We start from the raw sequence: 18,914 nt of genomic DNA on the forward strand, positions 1-18,914 counted from the left end.
GAACGTGACAGAAGCCGCCATTTGCAGGGAAACAGTGTGTAAACACGGTTCGTTCGTGTGCTGCTTTTAATTGTAACAGTAAGAATGGAAGCAAAGACGAAGACGGAAACAATGTTACATTTCAGAGGTCAGTCATTTCTGGTGGTTTGTTACTTTCTATTACTTGCATATAGTATTTTCATGGAGAAATAATACATCATGAGCGTTTGTTTTTGTTTAGGTTTCCCCTTAAAAATGATTTTCTAAATCTGAAATGGATAGTTACTACTCGGAGAGAGAACTTCCAACCGACAGCAAATCATTTGCTGTGCTCTCTTCATTTTGAAGAGAATTGTTACATGGAAAATTATGTAAATAGACGTCAACTGAAGGACGATGCAATACCGACAGTATTAGGATTTCCAACTCATTTGAAAAAGGTATAGTGTCTTGAAAATCGTGCAATATAGGCATAGGTTAAATATTGTGGAAATACTGTCAGTGTGTATAATTCTGAGCGTTCCTTTTCCAGGTTACCAAGGCAAGGGAACCGCCAAAGTCAAGAAATGTTGAGACAGCAGAAAACGTGTGTGTAGATGTGCACGTTTCTGGTTACACTGGGGACCACAATCATTCATTTCCATCAAGTCCAAGTAAGCTGAAGGAAAAGTTCGAAAAAATTGAAGAAAGGAAGGAAGCAAAAATTGTGCAATATAAGACTAAGTTAAATACAGTGAACAAAAAGTGCAAAACACATACGCAGAAGATTTGCAAATTAGCAAATATTTTAGAAGAACTAAAAGCTAAAAACTTAGTAAACGATAAAGTAATCTCGCTTATTAACGCTACTCACAGTGACATGTTATTGGAGATCCTAGATGGAAGCAAAAACAGATCACAGCAATATTCGGATAGGTTGAAAGCTTTTGCTATAACTTTAAATTTTTATTCACCTGCTGCTTACAGGTATGTTCACAGTACATTTGATTTATCCCTACCACATGCAAGTACTTTACGGAGATGGTACAATTGTGTTGAAGGTTTGGCGTTATAAAGGCAAGAGTTGCAAAATCGTCTTGTGAAGTGTTTTGTGCGTTAATGTTTGGTGAAATGTCAATGAAAAAGTGTGTTAAGTGGGATGGAAGTGAATTTGTAGGCTATGTTAATTTTGGGTGTGTGCCAACAACATCAGGACTACAGAGTGTTGAATGTAAAGAAGCATTAGTTCTTATGGCAGTAGGTGTCAACGATCATTGGAAGACCCCTATAGGATACTTCCTAACTGATGGTGTTTCTGCCTGGGAGAAGAAAACAATTATTGAAATGGGCATTAAAATGTTGTATGATGTAAATGTCAGTGTGTTAGCTGTTACTTGTGATGGACTTTCCACTAATATTGCAATGGCAAAGGAGTTAAGGGCAAATATTGCTGTTGAAGATATGAAACCCTATTTTTCTCATCCTGTTACAGGTAATACTGTATATATAATTTTAGATCCTTTCCATATGATAAAGTTAGTTAGAAATATGTTTGGTACATATAAGAATTTAGTTGATGGAAGTGGAAGGAAAGTCTCCTGGCACTATATAGAAAAGCTGCATTATACACAAGAAAGGGAGGGGCTTACTCTGGCTAATAAACTGAAATTATTGCACCTGAACTTTGGACAACAAAAAATGAAAGTGAAGTTAGCTGTCCAGGTATTAAGTGCTTCAGTTAGTTCTGCACTGCAATATTTGTGCTGCGATTTAAAATTAGAGGAATTTCAGGGATCTGAAGTAACAGCAGACTTTTATCTTATTTTTGATCAAATATTTGATATGTTCAATTCAAAACATCCTTTGGCTAAGGGATACAACGCACCAATGCGGGAGAGTAATAAGTCTGTTTGGGAGCCTTTCCTTGAGACAGTAGCTGGTTATTTGACATCCCTTAAAGATACAAATGGGAAGCTATTATGTAAAGGTAATAGGAAGACAGCTATACTTGGGATATTAGCACTGTGTGGAACTATTAAAGGCTTGTATAATGATGTAATCATGACAAAAAAGATGAACTACTTGCTGATGTACAAGTTTAGCCAGGATCATCTGGAAATGTATTTTTCTTCAGTTAGATCTAGGTTAGGATGGAATAACAATTCATCCTACCTGCAGTTCAGAGCAGCATATAGGATCTTCCTCCTTTCAAATGAGGTCAGACCTAAGGCAACTGCTAACTGTCAGGTTCAAGATGATACATGTCTTTTACCTTGGACTGGGAAAAATAAGCGTGTTTTGTATGACCCAGTTGAGTTTTGCAACAGCAGTAGGTATGACTGTACTGATGAAAGAAATGTGAAGTCTGTCTCTGACCATGATTAGGTGATACTGCCAAATAACATATTAATAGAGTACACTAGTAATGTTGTTGTGTATATTGCAGGTTTTGTTGTGAAACATATGGTAAAGAAATTGAATTGCAGTTCTTGGGTGCATAGTTTATTTAGTGTAGAAGCAGTTCAGTTCTCTGATTTATTAAGGAGGAAAAACAATGGTGGCTTGATTATGCCATCAGCAGGAGTAATTGTGGTTTGCAGAGAAGCTGAGAAAATAATACAGCTACAGGTTGCAAAATCAACTAATGTAATTCAGAAAAGCAATACACTCATTGAAATAATGTCACATGTTGTGCCAATAGTAATGCAGCAGGACTTATTTCCTGAACTGAAGGACCACCTGATGGAAAATTTTTTCCCAGAGAATCATTTGTACATTATTGTAAAATCAATTGTAAGGCAGTATGTTACTGTTCGTTGTCACCATATTACAAACACATGCAACGCAAAATTGCACAAAAAAGTTATTAGACAGACACTGACAAAATCAATTGTATTTCAAAATCAGTGATGGGTGAAATTTGACGTTTTTTAATTAAAAATCTAACTGTTTAAAATTGAAAATAGCGTTGTTGTATCATTTCAACTCTTGCCTTTTACCACATGTGTATGAATAATCCAGACAGTTGAAAATGTCTTTCTTATGTATGTGTACAAAATTTAATCCTGTGTACTTAATTATGCCAATTAATGTCTGTAGTGTGGTGGTCCTTCCTCACACCTCTTACCTCCTTCTACTGAACATTACATCTGTAGTATTACATGGGGTGTGGAATGAAGTTAGAGATGTACATGTCAGTCTAAGACAGTGAAAAGTCATTACATCATTGTACTCAAGTGCTAATTCTATAACCAAAACAATAAATTTAAGATTTACTGAATAGATTTCAAGGAGTAGCCACATAGATATTTCTTTGATTGTTTTGACCTCCATTACATGACATTTAACGTGCTCTGGTAAGTTACTGAAAACATGGATAGCTGACTCTTCTTAATACGTTTAAGTCTTTGCAGCGGCTCTTTTTGGTCCTAGTATTTTATTTCCATGCTTTCACCATTTATTTAAAGTGAGAAATGTTTATAATGATAAGGGGTATTAACGGATAGTTGTCAAAATACCAATGATAGGTTGTTACAGGATGTTCTTGAAGTGACGCTACATCTTGGTTGTGATAAACCAATACGTGATGCCTCTGAGTTATAGGTTAAATTGGAACGTAGCAATTTGTTTGCAAAGCCAATTAATGCAAATGTAAATGTAGGTGACAGCAGAGAGTTCTATAGCCTAACCTGATGTCTAAATTTACACCTTATACTGTATCTAATAAACTTTCTGCTACAAAAATTGCAAGCTACATAGGGAAAAAGTTCCAGATTAGATTACAGACAAAGGTATTTCGTTGCATGTCAAGGACTTATATTATATTTGCATATAAATTACTAAAAACACTAACAGGGTTAATGTACTAAGTTGAACTGAATGAAGAACTAGGCACATGATAGGTATTTAGATTTTTAATCAAATAATATTAAGTATGAACCAGAGGTAGGTTGAATAATTGCGTTTAGATACTTAACATGTGTTGTCAGGTGGTGATTATACTTCGTAAATGGTCAAATATTGGATCAAATGTTGCAAACTCAACCACTTTCAGAGGTGCTATCAGTGTTAAAAACTAATGTGCGAATGAAATTCCTACGGTATTTAAAGTGATATTGGTTATTACAATTATTCATACCAAAATTCAGGTCCGGACAATACTGTGCTAAACAAAAGTAAGCGTGCAAAATGTACACAGTAGTCGGCAAAAAGCAAACAGGACCTGACAGGAAAATTACGTGAATTAAATAATAATCGTACTATTTGCTACTTTAAAAGTTTCATGTAATTAGCCGACGGCTGTGGCCGAGCGGTTCTAGAGGCTTCAGTCTGGAACCGCACGACCGCTACGGTCGCAGGTTCGAATCCTGCCTCGAGCGTGGATGTGTGTGATGTCCTTAGGTTAGTTAGGTTTAAGTAGTTCTAAGTTCTAGGGGACTGATGACCTCAGATGTTAAGTTCCATAGTGCTCAGAGCCATTTGAACCATTTTTTTCTCATGTAATTATCTAATGCAAATAACTCGATGTAAACTCGCTCCACCTTGTCAGGAAAGAGGCTTACATTCTTAAATTTCGCGTCTCTATGCAGACGTATTTCGGAAATTAGGAAACTTCATTCATTTAAGTATACTATTAAAATAGACTCGAATACTCAGTATTTTTTGAACAAAAATTTGTTTAATTTGTGCTTAAATTTGATCTTATTGCGTCTCATATACTTCAAATCACAATCCCAGTACTAGGATTCATCCCTGCAAATGGCGGCGGTCAGCTGCTTCAATTGGGGGACAGTTGCCCCGCTTCTCCACTACGGCGTGGCAGCGGCTTGATAATTGCTAAATATGGATCTATTTTATCAGCATACTCTGAGAGGAACCTGACTGTTATACAATCTGAACCGGAGGCCTTGCCTTTATTTAGTGACTTAAGCTGCTTCGTTACGCCGAGGATATCTACTTCTACGTTTCTCATCTTGGCAGTAATTCTTGACTGGAATTCAAGAATATTTACTTCGTCTTCTTTGTTGAAGGAGTTTTAATAACTCTGCTTTAGTGGCACTGTCGTCAGTGACTTCATCGTTGTTAGGCGCGTAGTGAAGGTACTGATTGCGTCTTGCCACTGGTGTGCTTTATGTGCGACCAGAATCTCTTTGGATTTTCTGCCAGATTCCAAGACAGATTTTCGTTGTGGAAATTAAGAACATCCCGCATTGAAGTATAATCCATATTTCGAACTTCTGTAACGCTTTAGCAATCTTGGGAATTTTGCTTTATTTTAAATTTGACATGCTGTTTTCGCTGCTTCTGCAACAACGATCTGATCCGTTTTGTGTACCATGGGGGATCAGTACCATCACTTATTAATTTACGTGGTATATATCTCTCAGTTGCTGTCGATATTATCTCTTTGGAAAAAAAATGGTTCAAATGGCTCTGAGCACTATGGGACTCAACTGCTGTGGTCATCAGTCCCCTAGAACTTAGAACTACTTAAACCTAACTAACCTAAGGACATCACACACATCCATGCCCGAGGCAGGATTCGAACCTGCGACCGTAGCAGTCGCACGGTTCCGGACTGCGCGCCTAGAACCGCGAGACCACCGCGGCCGGCTATCTCTTTGAAAACATTCCACAAATTTTCTGCACTTACATGATCAGATCGGAAGGAGTGAAGACTGTCTCTTAAAAAGGAGTTAAGAGGAATTTTATCAGTTTTTTTAAATAGATAGATTCTTTTTGATGGTTTAGGTGTTACGGTATTCAGCCTAGCAGCGAATGCCTTGTGGTCGCTAATCCCTGTATTCGTCACAATACTCACTATTTGTCCAGGATTGTTTGTTGCTAAGAGGTCAAGTATGCTCTCACAACCATTTACTCTTCGAGTGGGCTCATGAACTAATTGTTCAAAATAATTTTCTGTGAAAGCATTCAGTATAATTTCGAGGGTAGATTGAAGTCACCACCGACTATAAATGTATGAGCGAGGTACTTATTTGAAATGAGACTCAAGTTTTCTTTGAACTGTTCAGCAACTATATCTTCTTAGTCAGGCGGTCGGTAGAACGATTCAATTAATAGTTTAGTCCGATTGTCAGGTATAACCTCTACCAATACTATTTCACACGAACTATCTGCTTCAATTTCGCTACAAGGCAAACTACCTCTGGCAGCAATAAATACTCCACCACCAACTGTATTTAATCTATCCTTTCTGAAGACTGTTAGATCGTTTAAAAAAATTTCGGCTGAACTTATTTCCGGCTTTAGACAGTTCTCTGTACCTACAAATATTTGAGCTTCAGTGATTTCTATTAGGGCTTGGAGCTCTGATTCTTTCCCATCACAGCTACGACAATTTACAACTACAATACCAATTGTTTCTATAACTACTTTACTGCATTTTACCTGCCCACTTACAGACCGACGCCCCTTCTGTGGTTCCCTGAGACCCTCTAACCTAAAAAACCGCCCAGCCCCTTCCACACAGCCCTCGATACCCGTGAAGCTGCCTCCTGTGTGTAGTGGACTACTCACCATTAAGCGCAACCCGGAAACCCACCACCCGATGGCGCAGCCTACACAATCACAGAACCGCCTGAGCTTCTGATTCAGACCCTCCACTCGGCTCTGCACAGTCGGTTCTATCGACGATGCTGCAGATGGTGAGTTCCACCTTAATGTCGGAAGCAAGACTGGTAGTGTTTACCGTTTCCGCTAGCCACCCGAAACCAGACAGAATCTGCTCCGATCCAAAGTGACTCTTGTCATTGGTACTGCCATGAGCCACCACCTGCAGTTGGCTGCACCCCACACTCTTCATGGTATCTGGAAGCATTCTTTCCACATCCAGAATGACACGCCTCCCCCCCCCCCCCCCCCCAGAATGCACACGGAGTGCACACTGGCTTCCATCCCTCCTTGGCAGCCATGTTCCTAAGAGGCCCCATTACGTGCCTAAAGTTGGAGCTCCCAACTACCAGAAAACCCACCCTCTTTGAATGTCCAGAACTTGCAGACTGAGAAGCTTCCTCTGGAACAGGGTGGATGACTGCATCCGGCTCAGTGACGTCGTCAGCCACAGATAACGCCCAAAACATGTTCGTCAAACGAACCGGGGAGGCCCTATGATCGGCCCCTCGGAAAGTTTTTCGCTGCCTGCCAGACCTCAGCGTAGGCAGTACCCGAGGTGGTCACAGCAGTGGACCGATTTGAGGACATGTGGGACGTGCTCAGTGTCCCTCACATCCCCACATTCGATGCCCCACAGTGACGCCCCTTGGCAGCAGCCTCAAGTTGTGTGGCGGAAGTCAAAGCAGCCTGGAGCTGTGAGCGGAGGGTCGCCAACTCAGCTGACATATGTACACAACAATCACAGTTCCTGTCCATTACTGCAATTATCAGCAGCAGGAAATCGAAGTACTCTCTCACTGTTGGTCTAACCGACACTGAGTTGTTCTAACCAAACAAACAAAAGCCTGTACGATACCAGGGTCGATAGCAATGGCGGTACTGTACATTGCACCGTTATCGAAATAAAAGGCTGTGCCTAGTAAGCACTCGAACACGCATGAAATTATAAAAATAAAATAGTAACTACCACGATAACTGAAAATAAGTCGCTCCTGTTTGAAGCTTGTAAAAATATGTAACAAGCGAACTGTGTACTCGCCTTATTAGTAGCAGGAACTAGCGGTGCGCTCTCGCTGACGGCCTAACTGACACTGAGCACTTATAACCATCCAAACAGAAGCCTGTACGATACAAGGGTCGATACAGTGGTCGATAGCAACGGCGGTACTGTGGACTACACTGTTATTCAAATAAAAGGTTGTGTCTAATAAGCACTCAAACACGCAAGAAATTACAAAAATAAATTAGTAACTTACCCGATAACTGAAAATAAGTCGCTCCTGTTTGTTGCTCGTAAAAAAAAGGAACAAGCGAATGGTGTACTCGTCTTATTAGCAGCAGGCACTAGCGGTGCTCTCTCGCTGACAGTCTAACTGGCACTGAGCTGTTGTAACCAACCAAACAATGGCGGCCTCATCAAGTATGACCCAGCCACTCTCTCATTAATGGTAGGAAATCCATACACATACTCAATATTCCACCAGCTTCATCAAGTGCAGAATGGTAATAACACTGGCATAAGTTAAACAAACCATAGAAGCTGGTGGTGTTTCAAGTTTGTAACCACCCTCAGTCAATTGTGATGACTTGGCAGATGAAGACAGTGAGGTCAATTGAAATATTTTAAATACCTTGTGCGAAATTTTAGCTCCAGTTGCTTTGAACTCTGGGTCTTATGTAGTGTGTCAAATCTGTTTAGTGCCTCAACAAATAAAGCATGTGTCCCTTTTAATGTAGGCTGTCAGTACGAGTTTCAGGAGCATTATCATTATAAGTTGCATTTTTTATATTTCCACACTTACATATCTGATCTATAGATTTTTTTAAATATCATTTTTCAAAAGGGTATATCTTTCACATGTGTGTGTTATTTTTTATAATTAAGTTTAGGATTCTAGTTTTCATTTATCTTTCATGCATGCTTAATGTGCTCTCCACTACATGCATGGCCAACATTCAGACAATAGTCAATCTAACATGTGATATTATCTGGTATTAATTCTAACATGTGCTATTCTCAGGTGTCTGCTCAGGTCCCATGTTAATTTCACCATGATATTGCAAGAAACACATTTGTTGCCATATTCTGGTGGTCTGTGATGACTGCTGCTCCACTCATGTCTGCTTCCTACATATGTTTGCCATTACTCCCATTACACCACCCCCTCCCCCATTATCACTCCACTGCCATCACTGCCTGTGCATCTGCTGCATTGGGGAGTAGGGGGTGGCAAAGTCCAGTTGCTCACTCCCACCACCAAACCAACACCACCCACCATGGAAGATGCACAGACAAATGACAGGAGTGGAGCAATGGAGGCTTAATAGCCATATTATGTAGGATGCAGACCCAAGTAGAGCAGCAATAATCAAGGATCACCTGAACATGGCAACAAGTCTGTCTGCCATAATATCATGGAGAACTTAGTATGTGACACAGGCAGACATCCAAGAATTGTGCAATAGTCATACTTGTTCCACAGTTTTGCAAGCACATCTGCAGTTTCTCCATTCACTGCTAGTACCCTGCAATGGTTTAGTTCACTCAAAGAGATGGTCATTCACAAAATCTCACAAAAAGCGACATGGGATCAGATGATCTTTTGCAATGCACATTGGGTAAGAACTAGCTGCATGAGAGTGAGTCCTACTAGCAACCATACAAACTGGCAACATACAACTGCCTCCAAGCCAAACTTTTAGTATTGATCCATAAGCTAGAATTTACCCCGAAATCTATTTTATTTCCTGTAGAAAGTCGGTCCTGTGAAGTCAGATGACTGTTTCTGAAACACACTGTGTTATCTGAGTTTTAAGTAGTTGACAAAAACGTTACTGACTTTTAGGAAAGCGGACTGTTGTGTAGTTCTGTAGATAAGGTCACAGTTCATGAAAGCAGAAAACATTTATCAGCTGATGCAGTGCAACCAGGATAATCAAATATAGTAGAATTCCTCATTATGATCATTATCTATTTCTTTTTTACATTTTGCTGCAGTTTTCAGCAAGTAATCAAAATTGCATCACCCTTAGAAATTAAGTTTGCATTTTATCCTGAAAGTGATGTTCTTCTCTGTCTACAAGGTAAGCACTGATCAGAGCAATCATCAGTTTTTCTGTGGCAAACATTCAAGAGATTTTTATGCATTTATCTAAGAACATATTTTAAAAATCCTTGAAACATTGAGTGTGGTGAATGTGTTCAATTTCTAGTGCCTAACAAAAATGAAAATTAAAATGACAGTAGTATAAAGGCAGTATCTCTGTTCATAAATAGTATAAAATGTTTTTGTAAAACATCTGGAGCAAATTAAAAATGTGTGAATACATATAGATAGATATCTCAATGGCAAAACATGTGTTGTCCACTCAGAAGTACTGATTTTAAATAAATGAAAGTACATATATAAAAAATGAGATCATTTTATTTAAATAAATTAATACCCAAACTGCTACAACACAGTTTTCAGGTCTGACAAGGATACATAACATTTCACTGCTGGCAAGGGCATTCATCAAAAGGTAGAACATATACACTGTTTACAGTTTAGCAACATGATAACAATACAAACAAATAGTTTTTTCTGTATATATTACAATAAATAGGAGAGTGGGCTGACAATAACACAGTGTGGAGAGATTGACAGCTAGGCTATCTCAGGCTCATTTTTGAAGTTAAGGGGCTACAATGTCAACAGCAGCACATGAAAAGTAATAAGTTTTTTATGTTTCTTCCTTGTAATTTGAATAATAACCTTTTCCAGTACTTCAGGGAGTTTCTGCTATTGAGAGTAGACATTGTGTTGCTAATACTGTTTAGATTTGCTGTACATTTTCTTTTGGGTTTCTTGGTTCATAGTGAGACATTGTCTTACAGAGAGCATATTAACCACCTACAAAAGGTAATGTTGACAGTGATATATAGCTAACTATATAGTTAGTGGTTACATTAAAAAGTCTTCTTTTTACATTTATTGGTGTAAGTGTAAAGACACAGTCCAATATGTCTTACATTTCTGAAGCCTTTTTGAGATTTGTGCATCAATAATAGCACTAATCTTTATTAATTACTTTTGCATATATTTTACAATAGAAAATCAGGTGTGTTATTCTCTTTAATTTTTACACAGTGACTTATAACTTTTCTTATAGTGAATATATTAAGGCTCCGTTCCATTCTTTTGGTACTTATCCACTCTGCCTACGTATTCATAATGTTCAGAAGCCTCTCTAACAGACTGTAGTAAATAGAGTCCTCGAACTTACAAGTGAGTGTAAATATCTAGAGCATCAACATGAGTATAAGGAAATCAAATGATGCTGAAATCAAGGATACAATATTTAGGCATTTCTGTGGTACAATGCTATAAACATTTAATCATGATGTTCAAAATGCATCTTTTCTCAGTTTATATGGAGTTATAGATCTGTTGCTGTTAACCAAATAAGGTGAACTGAATCATCTGAAATGAGGTTTCTCTGCTATGTAGGGGGATAGTCATTACCATAAAATGGATGGAGTACTCACATTAGACAGAAATTAAATGTGGAGTCATTTTCAGACGCTATAAAAAATAGGCAATGAAATGAGGGTATCACGTTCAGCTCATGGAAGACAGTAGACTCACTAAATTCGCTTTGCAATACAATCCCAGAGGAAAACAAAATATTAGCCATCCTTTAGAAAGTTTGCGCGAACAATTTTGAGGCAGAACAGGCTAATAAGTCCATCCTTTGACGTACATGAAACTATATAGGTGCTGAAACTTCCTGGCAGATTAAAACTGGACCTAGACTCGAGCTTTGGACCTTTTCCTTCCACGTGCTAGTTCTCTATGGGTGCTTTTCGTAGAATCTGTTTGGTTGTGGGACCTGGAAGCAGAATCTCTAGTGCTTTGTAACGATGGGGTACGAATATGGGTCACAGTTACGGCAGAGAGTCTCAAGTATTCAGAAAGAGATGTAAGCATCGCCCTTGTCGCATGTATAACTATTTCCTCAATATTCATTTTGCAAAGTACAGCACGAAAAAATGAAATACACCATTCACTAATCATTGGTCGCTGCTACTGGTCGAGTTCTGGTGCATATAATATTCTTTGACTGCTAAGGTTGACGTGTCAGCCAACAAAAACACTAGTGAACTGAGACTCCATAAAGTACTTCCCTGATTCAGAAGTAGGGAGTGGCTGTACGTAGGGATGTCAGAAAGTAACTTACACATGCCATCCTGCTCTAAGACCAATGCACTTGTACGAGGTGAGTTTAAAGTTTTAACTGTCACCTTGAAAAATTAAAATTACTTTATTAATTTTTTGTTTGCTTGTAGATACATGTGTGCAGTCCTGGTACACATCAAAAACCCCACGTCACAGAAGGGCAGCGTGACGCCAGAAGACGTAAAACTTAACGATACAGCCCACTGCTAACGTGGACTATAATGTCAGAAGAGAGTACATGTTCCCAGTTTCCTGCAGACGCAGTTCTACTGAGGTGTGGATAACAGGTCCATCACAGTGTGCGATTTGAATGGTGCGGCAACAAGAATCATACTCCAAAGATAAACTATGTGAACAAAATGTTTAAATTGCATATAGATTCAGAATGAAATTCTGGCGATATATGGACAAAATGCATTGTTGTGTCCAGCAGTAGTGAAATGGTGCCAACAACTTGACCAAGGCTGCACAGATGTGAGTGGTGGTGATTGGGAAGTCCAGATCTTGCACCATGTGATTTCCGTTTTGTCATACTTGTATCGTTGAGGAACTGAACGAGATTGATAGTCATTTACAGAGACTTGGTGACCATGACATATATATATATATATATATATATATATATATATATATATATATATATATATATGTGTGTGTGTGTGTGTGTGTGTGTGTGTGTGTGTGTGTGTGTGTGTGTGTGTGTATGTGTCATTTTGAAGTATAATGCACCATTCAGTAATAATTACTTGCCATAATAGTGTGTAATTCACTTTCCAGAGTCCACTCATATTAAGAAAAAGTGCTCGTATAATACTTGTACGAGGTGAGTTTAAAGTTTTAACTGTCACCTTGAAAAATTAAATTACTTTATTAATTTTTGTTTGCTTGTAGATACATGTCTGCAGTCCTGGTACACATCAAAAACCCCGCGTCACAGAAGGGCAGCGTGACGCCAGAAGACGTAAAACTTAATGATACAGCCCACTGCTAACGTGGACTATAATGGTGTACGATTTTCCAGTGACTGTGTTGTCAGAAGTACAATACTATATTCCTTCGGACATGCATGCGTGTCTGAAGGAACACGCACTGTGACGATTACAGCCGTTATGAAATACATGAAATATATCTGCAGTTGCGAATGTGGACAACCATCAGCTGTGTAATGGAATGACGATAATCAAAATATGTGTCGAATCCGGATTTCTTTCAACTGAAATGTGTCCCCTGTACTGGAATAAACATAATGGATGTTCTAGTGCAGGCTGTATATACACGACTGACGACATGAGAAAGTTTGAGACCGGTCGTGAATCGTATTCGGATAGCCTTATGGTAAGGTGGCCACTCGGGATAAGTGAGAAATACGGGTTCGAGTCCCCGTCCAGCACAAATTTCCATTGTTGTCATTCCATTATAAAGCTGATGGTTGTCCATATTCGCAACTGCGAACACATTTCATTTACAATGGTATAGTTCGTTATAGGCAGCAGGGGAAATGTTTCAGCTATGTCAGGCCAATCCTGGTGGAACTAGTCAATGCATTCTTCTCAGGCATGCTATTCTGACGCTAGGATTTCAGTCCGTACAACGACATGGACACGTACCTACAAATAAATAAATCAAATGTTTCATGTTTTTTTATGTTTCCGATGTGGTGATAAAAGCTTTATGACTGTAAAAGCTTTATGACTGTGGTAGTATGGACGTTAACTGTACGATGTTGTGCGACAAAGGAGCGTATACGACGGCTGCATACAGATGGAATGAATTCATTGGTATACTTCCATAACTAGACGGCTGTTGGCAACGAAACGACGAAGTGATCCAGCGAGGCCGGTACTGACCAGCAGTCGTGTCAGTAACGCTTCAGTATGTCGACGACACGGTCGTTGAGGAGCCTGCGCTGGTCCCTCGCGATGAGGAAGTCGATGTGGGTGAAGTTGTCGTAAGGCACGCGGAACATCCCGATGCGCCGCGGCAGCAGCTCGTAGAAGCGCTGCACCTCCTGCAGACAAGCACACAGGAGTGAGCATTTTACACTACCAACAAAGACCTGATCACTTAACGTCCAGAGACACACCAAGAAACGTCTACTGTACCGCTCACTGAATTCTTCTCACGTTTGTGGGCATGAACATCCATAGAAGTTTATCCTAGAAGGAGTAATTCTAAAACTGACATCTTTTACATTGCTCATCCGATGAACTCGAAGACATCATGTGTCAAGAACTATAGGGTGTTTATAAAGTCACGAATTATTTTCCAACTAACCACATTTTTATGGACTACAAACAACATGAACATACATTGATACACTACTGGCCATAAAAATTGCTACACCACGAAGATGACCTGCTACAGACGTGAAATTTAACCGACACGAAGAAGATGCTGTGATATGCAAAGGATTAGCTTTTCAGAGCATTCACACAAGGTTGGCACCTACAATGTGCTGACATGAGGAGAGCTTCCAACCGATTTCTCATACACAAACAGCAGTTGACCGGCGTTGCCTGGTGAAACATTGTTGTGACGCCTCGTGTAAGGAGGAGAAATGCGTACCATCACGTTCCCGACTTTGATAAACGTCGGTTTGTAGCCTATCGCGAATGCAATTTATCGTATCGCGACATTGCTGCTGGCGTTGGTCGAGATCCAATGACTGTTAGTAGAATGTGGAATCGGTGGGTTCAGGAGGGTAATACGGAACGCCGTACTGGATCCCAACGGCCTCGTATCACTAGCAGTCGAGATGACAGGCATCTTATCCGCATGGCTGTAACGGATCGTGCAGCCACGTCTCGATCCCTGAGTGAACGGATGGGGATGTTTGCAGAACAACAACCATCTACACGAACAGTTCGACGTTTGCAGCAGCGTGGACTATCAGCTCGGAGACCATGGCTGTGGTTACCCTTGACGCTGCATCACAGACAGGAGCGCCTGCGATGGTGCACTCGCCATGGTTACCCTTGACGCTGCATCACAGACAGGACCGCCTGCGATGGTGTACTCAACGACGAACCTGGGTGCACGAATGGCAAAACGTCATTTTTTCGGATGAATCCAGCTTCTGTTTACAGATCCTGATGGTCGCATCCGTGTTTGGCGACATCGCGGCGAACGCAAATTGGAAGCGTATATTCGTCATCGCCATACTGGCGTATCACCTGGCGTGATGGTATGGGGTGCCATTGGTTACACGTCTCGGTCACCTCTTGTTCACATTGACGGCACTTTGAACAGTGGACGTTACATTTCAGATGTGTTACGACCCGTGGCTCTACCCTTCATTCGATCTCTGCGAAACCCTACATTTCAGCAGGATAATGCTCGACCGCATGTTGCAGATCCTGTACGGGCCTTTCTGGATACAGAAAATGTTCGACTGCTGTACTGGTCAGCACATTTTCCACATCTCTCACCAATTGTAAACGTCTGGTCAATGGTCGCCGAGCAACTGGCTCATCACAATACGCCAGTCACTACTCTTGATGAACTGTGGTATCGTGTTAAAGCTGCATGGGCAACTGCGCCTGTACACGCCATCCAAGCTCTGTGTGACTCAATGCCCAGGCGTATCAAGGCCGTTATTACGGCCAGAGGTGGTTGTTCTGGGTACTGATTTCTCAGAATCTACGCACCCAAATTGTCTGAAAATGTAATCACATGTCAGCTCTAGTATAATATATTTGTCCAATGAATACCCGTTTATCATCTGCATTTCTTCTTGATGTAGTAATTTTAATGGCCAGTAGTGTATATTTTAAATACATATTTAGTGCATTTGAGTGAGATGACCCTGCAAGTTCCATCGCTCCTGTATATCTGGAAACATCCTTGCTAACATAGCTGGCGTTATTTGTTTCACAGATGCAAAATGTGATTTTCCAATTGTTGAAGATTATTGATTTTACGTTTACATCAATACTCCGCAAGCTAATTGACAGTGGGTGGCGGATGGTACTTCTGGTACATACATGTTTCGAGTAGCCATTCGCCCGTATGACGGTGTGTTGGGACTTTACTGTTGACCTAGCGTAATAAATAAACGTGGTTCAGCCGACCACGCATCACGTTTCCGTTGATCTACGGTCCAGTCTTGGTGCTTCAGAGCCCACTGCAATCGTAATTGTCGATGTTTAAGTCAGCACGGAAGATTTAGGGTCGCCGATTGTGAAGCCATATGTTCAACAATGTGCACTGGACGGTGTGCTCCGATGCTTATAACAGTTTCCACAACGTAACTTTGTCTCTAAACGTGGCAGAAAAACCAAAGAGATTCTGGTCGTATGTGAAGTATGTTAGCGGCAAGAAAATATCAATGCCTTCTCTACGCGATAGCTCTGGAGATACTATCGAAGACAGTGCTGCCAAAGCAGAGTTACTAAACACAGCCTTCCGAAATGCCTTCACAAAAGAAGACGAAGTAAACATTCCAGAATTCGAATTGAGAACAGCTGCCAACATGAGTAACGTAGAACGTCGAAGTAAATATCCTTGGAGTAGTGAAACAACTTAAATCACTTAATAAAAGCAAGTCATCTGGTCCAGACTGTATACCAGTTAGGTTCCTTTCGGAGTATGCTGATGCATTAGCTCCATCTTTAACAATCATATACAACCGTTCGCTCGACGAACCCAAAGACTGGAAAATTGCAGAGGTCACACCAATATTCAAGAAAGATAGCAGGAGTAATCCACTAAATTACAGGCCCATATCGTTAACGTCGATATGCAGCAGGATTTTAGAACATATGTTGTGATCGAACATTATGTATTATCTCGAAGAAAACTGTCTATTGACACACAGTAAACATGGGTTTCGAAAACATCGTTCCTTTGAAACACAACTAGCTCTTTATTCACATGAAGTATTGAGCGCTATTGACACGGGATTTCAGGTCGATTTCGTATTTCTGGATTTCAGGAAGGCTTTTGACACTGTACCACACAAGCGGCTTGTAGTGAAATTGAGTGCTTATGGAATATCGTCTCAGTTGTGTGACCGGATTTGTGATTTCCTGTCAGAGAGGTCACAGTTCGTAGTAATTGACGGAAAGTCATCGACTAAAACAGAAGTGATTTCTGGCGTTCCTCAAGGTAGTTTCATAGGCCCTTTGCTGATACTTATCTATATAAACGATTTGGAAGACAATCTGAGCAGCCGTGTTAGGTTGTTTGCAGATGACGCTGTCGTTTATCGACTAATAAAGTCATCAGAAGCTCAAAACAAATTTCAAAACGATTCAGAAAAGATATGTGCATGGTGCGAAAATTGGCCATTGACATGCACATGCATATGAGGAATTCGTTAAACTTCGGTTGCACGATAAATCAGTCTAATTTAAAAGACGTAAATTCAGCTACATACCTAGGTATTACAATTACGAACGACTTAAACTGGAAGGAACACATAGAAAATGCTTGGGGAAGGCTAACCAAAGAGTGCGTTTTATTCGCTGGACACTTAGGTAATGTAACAGATCTACTAAGGAGAGTGCCTACACTACGCTTGCTCGTCCTCTTTTAGAATACTGCTGCGCGGTGTGGGATCCTTACCAGATAGGACTGACGGAGTATATCGAAAAAGTTCAAAGAAAGGCAGCACGTTTTGTATTATCGCGAAATATGGGAGAGAGTGTCACAGAAATGATACAGGATTTGGGCTGGACATCATTAAAAGAAAGGCGTTTCTCGTTGCGACGGAATCTTCTCACGAAATTCCAATCACCAACTTTCTCCTCCGAATGCGAAAATATTTTGTTGACACCGACCTACATAGGGAGAAACGATCACCACGATAAAATAAGGGAAATCAGAGCTCTTACGGAAAGATATAGGCGTTCGTTCTTTCCGAGCGCTATACGCGATTGGAATAATAGATAATCTGCCAGGCATTTAAATGTGATTTGCAGAGAATCCATGTAGATGTAGATGTAGAGGTAGAAACACTTGTGCCTATTCCAGCATTGCAAGATTTCCTGCATCTCGCCGCCTATCCTCATTTACAGAGTGGGAAAGCCAACAACCTCAACGTTGCGTTATGACGGGCGGACGTCCAACAACTTGTGGCCAACTCGTGGTTTCACCCTCCTTCGACCATTTTCCGCTCACGCAAATAGTTGGCCAGCTTCACCTTTTCCGAGATGATTGCTGCAAGACGTTTGGCCATAAAATTTGACCTTTGTCAAAGTCGTGTTTGTCAGTGGATTTTCCCGTCTGAGATCCGTATCATCAGCAGAATAATTCCCCATTCATCTCTGCTCTGTTCCAATCTTTTCTTACCATGCCACGTGTTCGCTATACTACCTGGCGGCTTTCAGTGTTGTGGTAGTATTTTGGCTCATCGGTGTATTTCGGAAGTAAATTAATTTGATTTCTAAAAGATAAAGATGTTTCATTAACGTATGCTAAGTACATCTTTACGTTATTCTTATGGAAGTGATTTCCACCATTTTTGAGTTAATGATCTGATATTGCATCCTCATACGATTAAACCAAAGGCATCCAACAAGAAAAGGTAGAGGACATTCACAAAAAATACTTCGATTCATGTATCACTGAAAGTGAGTTAGATCGACAAAGATACAAAATAAAATCCGATAATTAATACTCTTGGAAGTGAAGAAAAGAGAAATAAACTTTAAAAGGCCATCTATACAGCTTAGATGCAATCTACAATTCATTGTTTGCATTGTTTGTTTCCAAAACTTCACATCGGATCACGCTAACGGATTTATTGGATTAATTTCATGCCTTCTATTTCTTAATTTTAAGTGGTACAACTAAAGTTGAATAAAATGTTATATAAAAGCTGTATTCTTGGGTTGTTTGCGTGAAGTGTGCAAGAAACCTTCCAAGACCACTTTCAAATTAGTCGTTGCTACTGTTTTTAGTAGCCTAGAGCTGAATAAAGATGGTTTTTGTCTCTCCAATCATTTTGAGAAGTTATTGTGCAACCCTCCCAAATAGGTTTAAAAATTCGTAACAGTGTGACTATATGTTCCGCTGTCTTGCACTTCAAAGAATTCCGGATTATACTAGCCCCTGGAGTGGACCATGAAATTTTACACTTCTCTTTTCTAGAGGAGGGACTAC

At 40.2% G+C, this 18,914-nt stretch overlaps 1 protein-coding gene across 1 annotated transcript in view; it reads right to left on the reverse strand.

The window, feature by feature from the left end:
* Positions 1–12,523: 12,523 nt before the first annotated feature.
* LOC124613359 (lipase 3-like) overlaps positions 12,524–18,914 on the reverse strand; it is a 122,525-nt gene continuing 116,134 nt past the window's right edge. Inside the window, exon 8 of the mRNA XM_047142057.1 lies at positions 12,524–13,818. Within this exon, the coding sequence (XP_046998013.1) occupies positions 13,669–13,818 (150 nt within the window). The 3' untranslated portion in view covers positions 12,524–13,668. The remainder of the gene's footprint in view (positions 13,819–18,914) is intronic.

The sequence above is a fragment of the Schistocerca americana genome, chromosome 4 (genome assembly GCF_021461395.2).
Source record: "Schistocerca americana isolate TAMUIC-IGC-003095 chromosome 4, iqSchAmer2.1, whole genome shotgun sequence".
Taxonomy (NCBI): domain Eukaryota; kingdom Metazoa; phylum Arthropoda; class Insecta; order Orthoptera; family Acrididae; genus Schistocerca; species Schistocerca americana.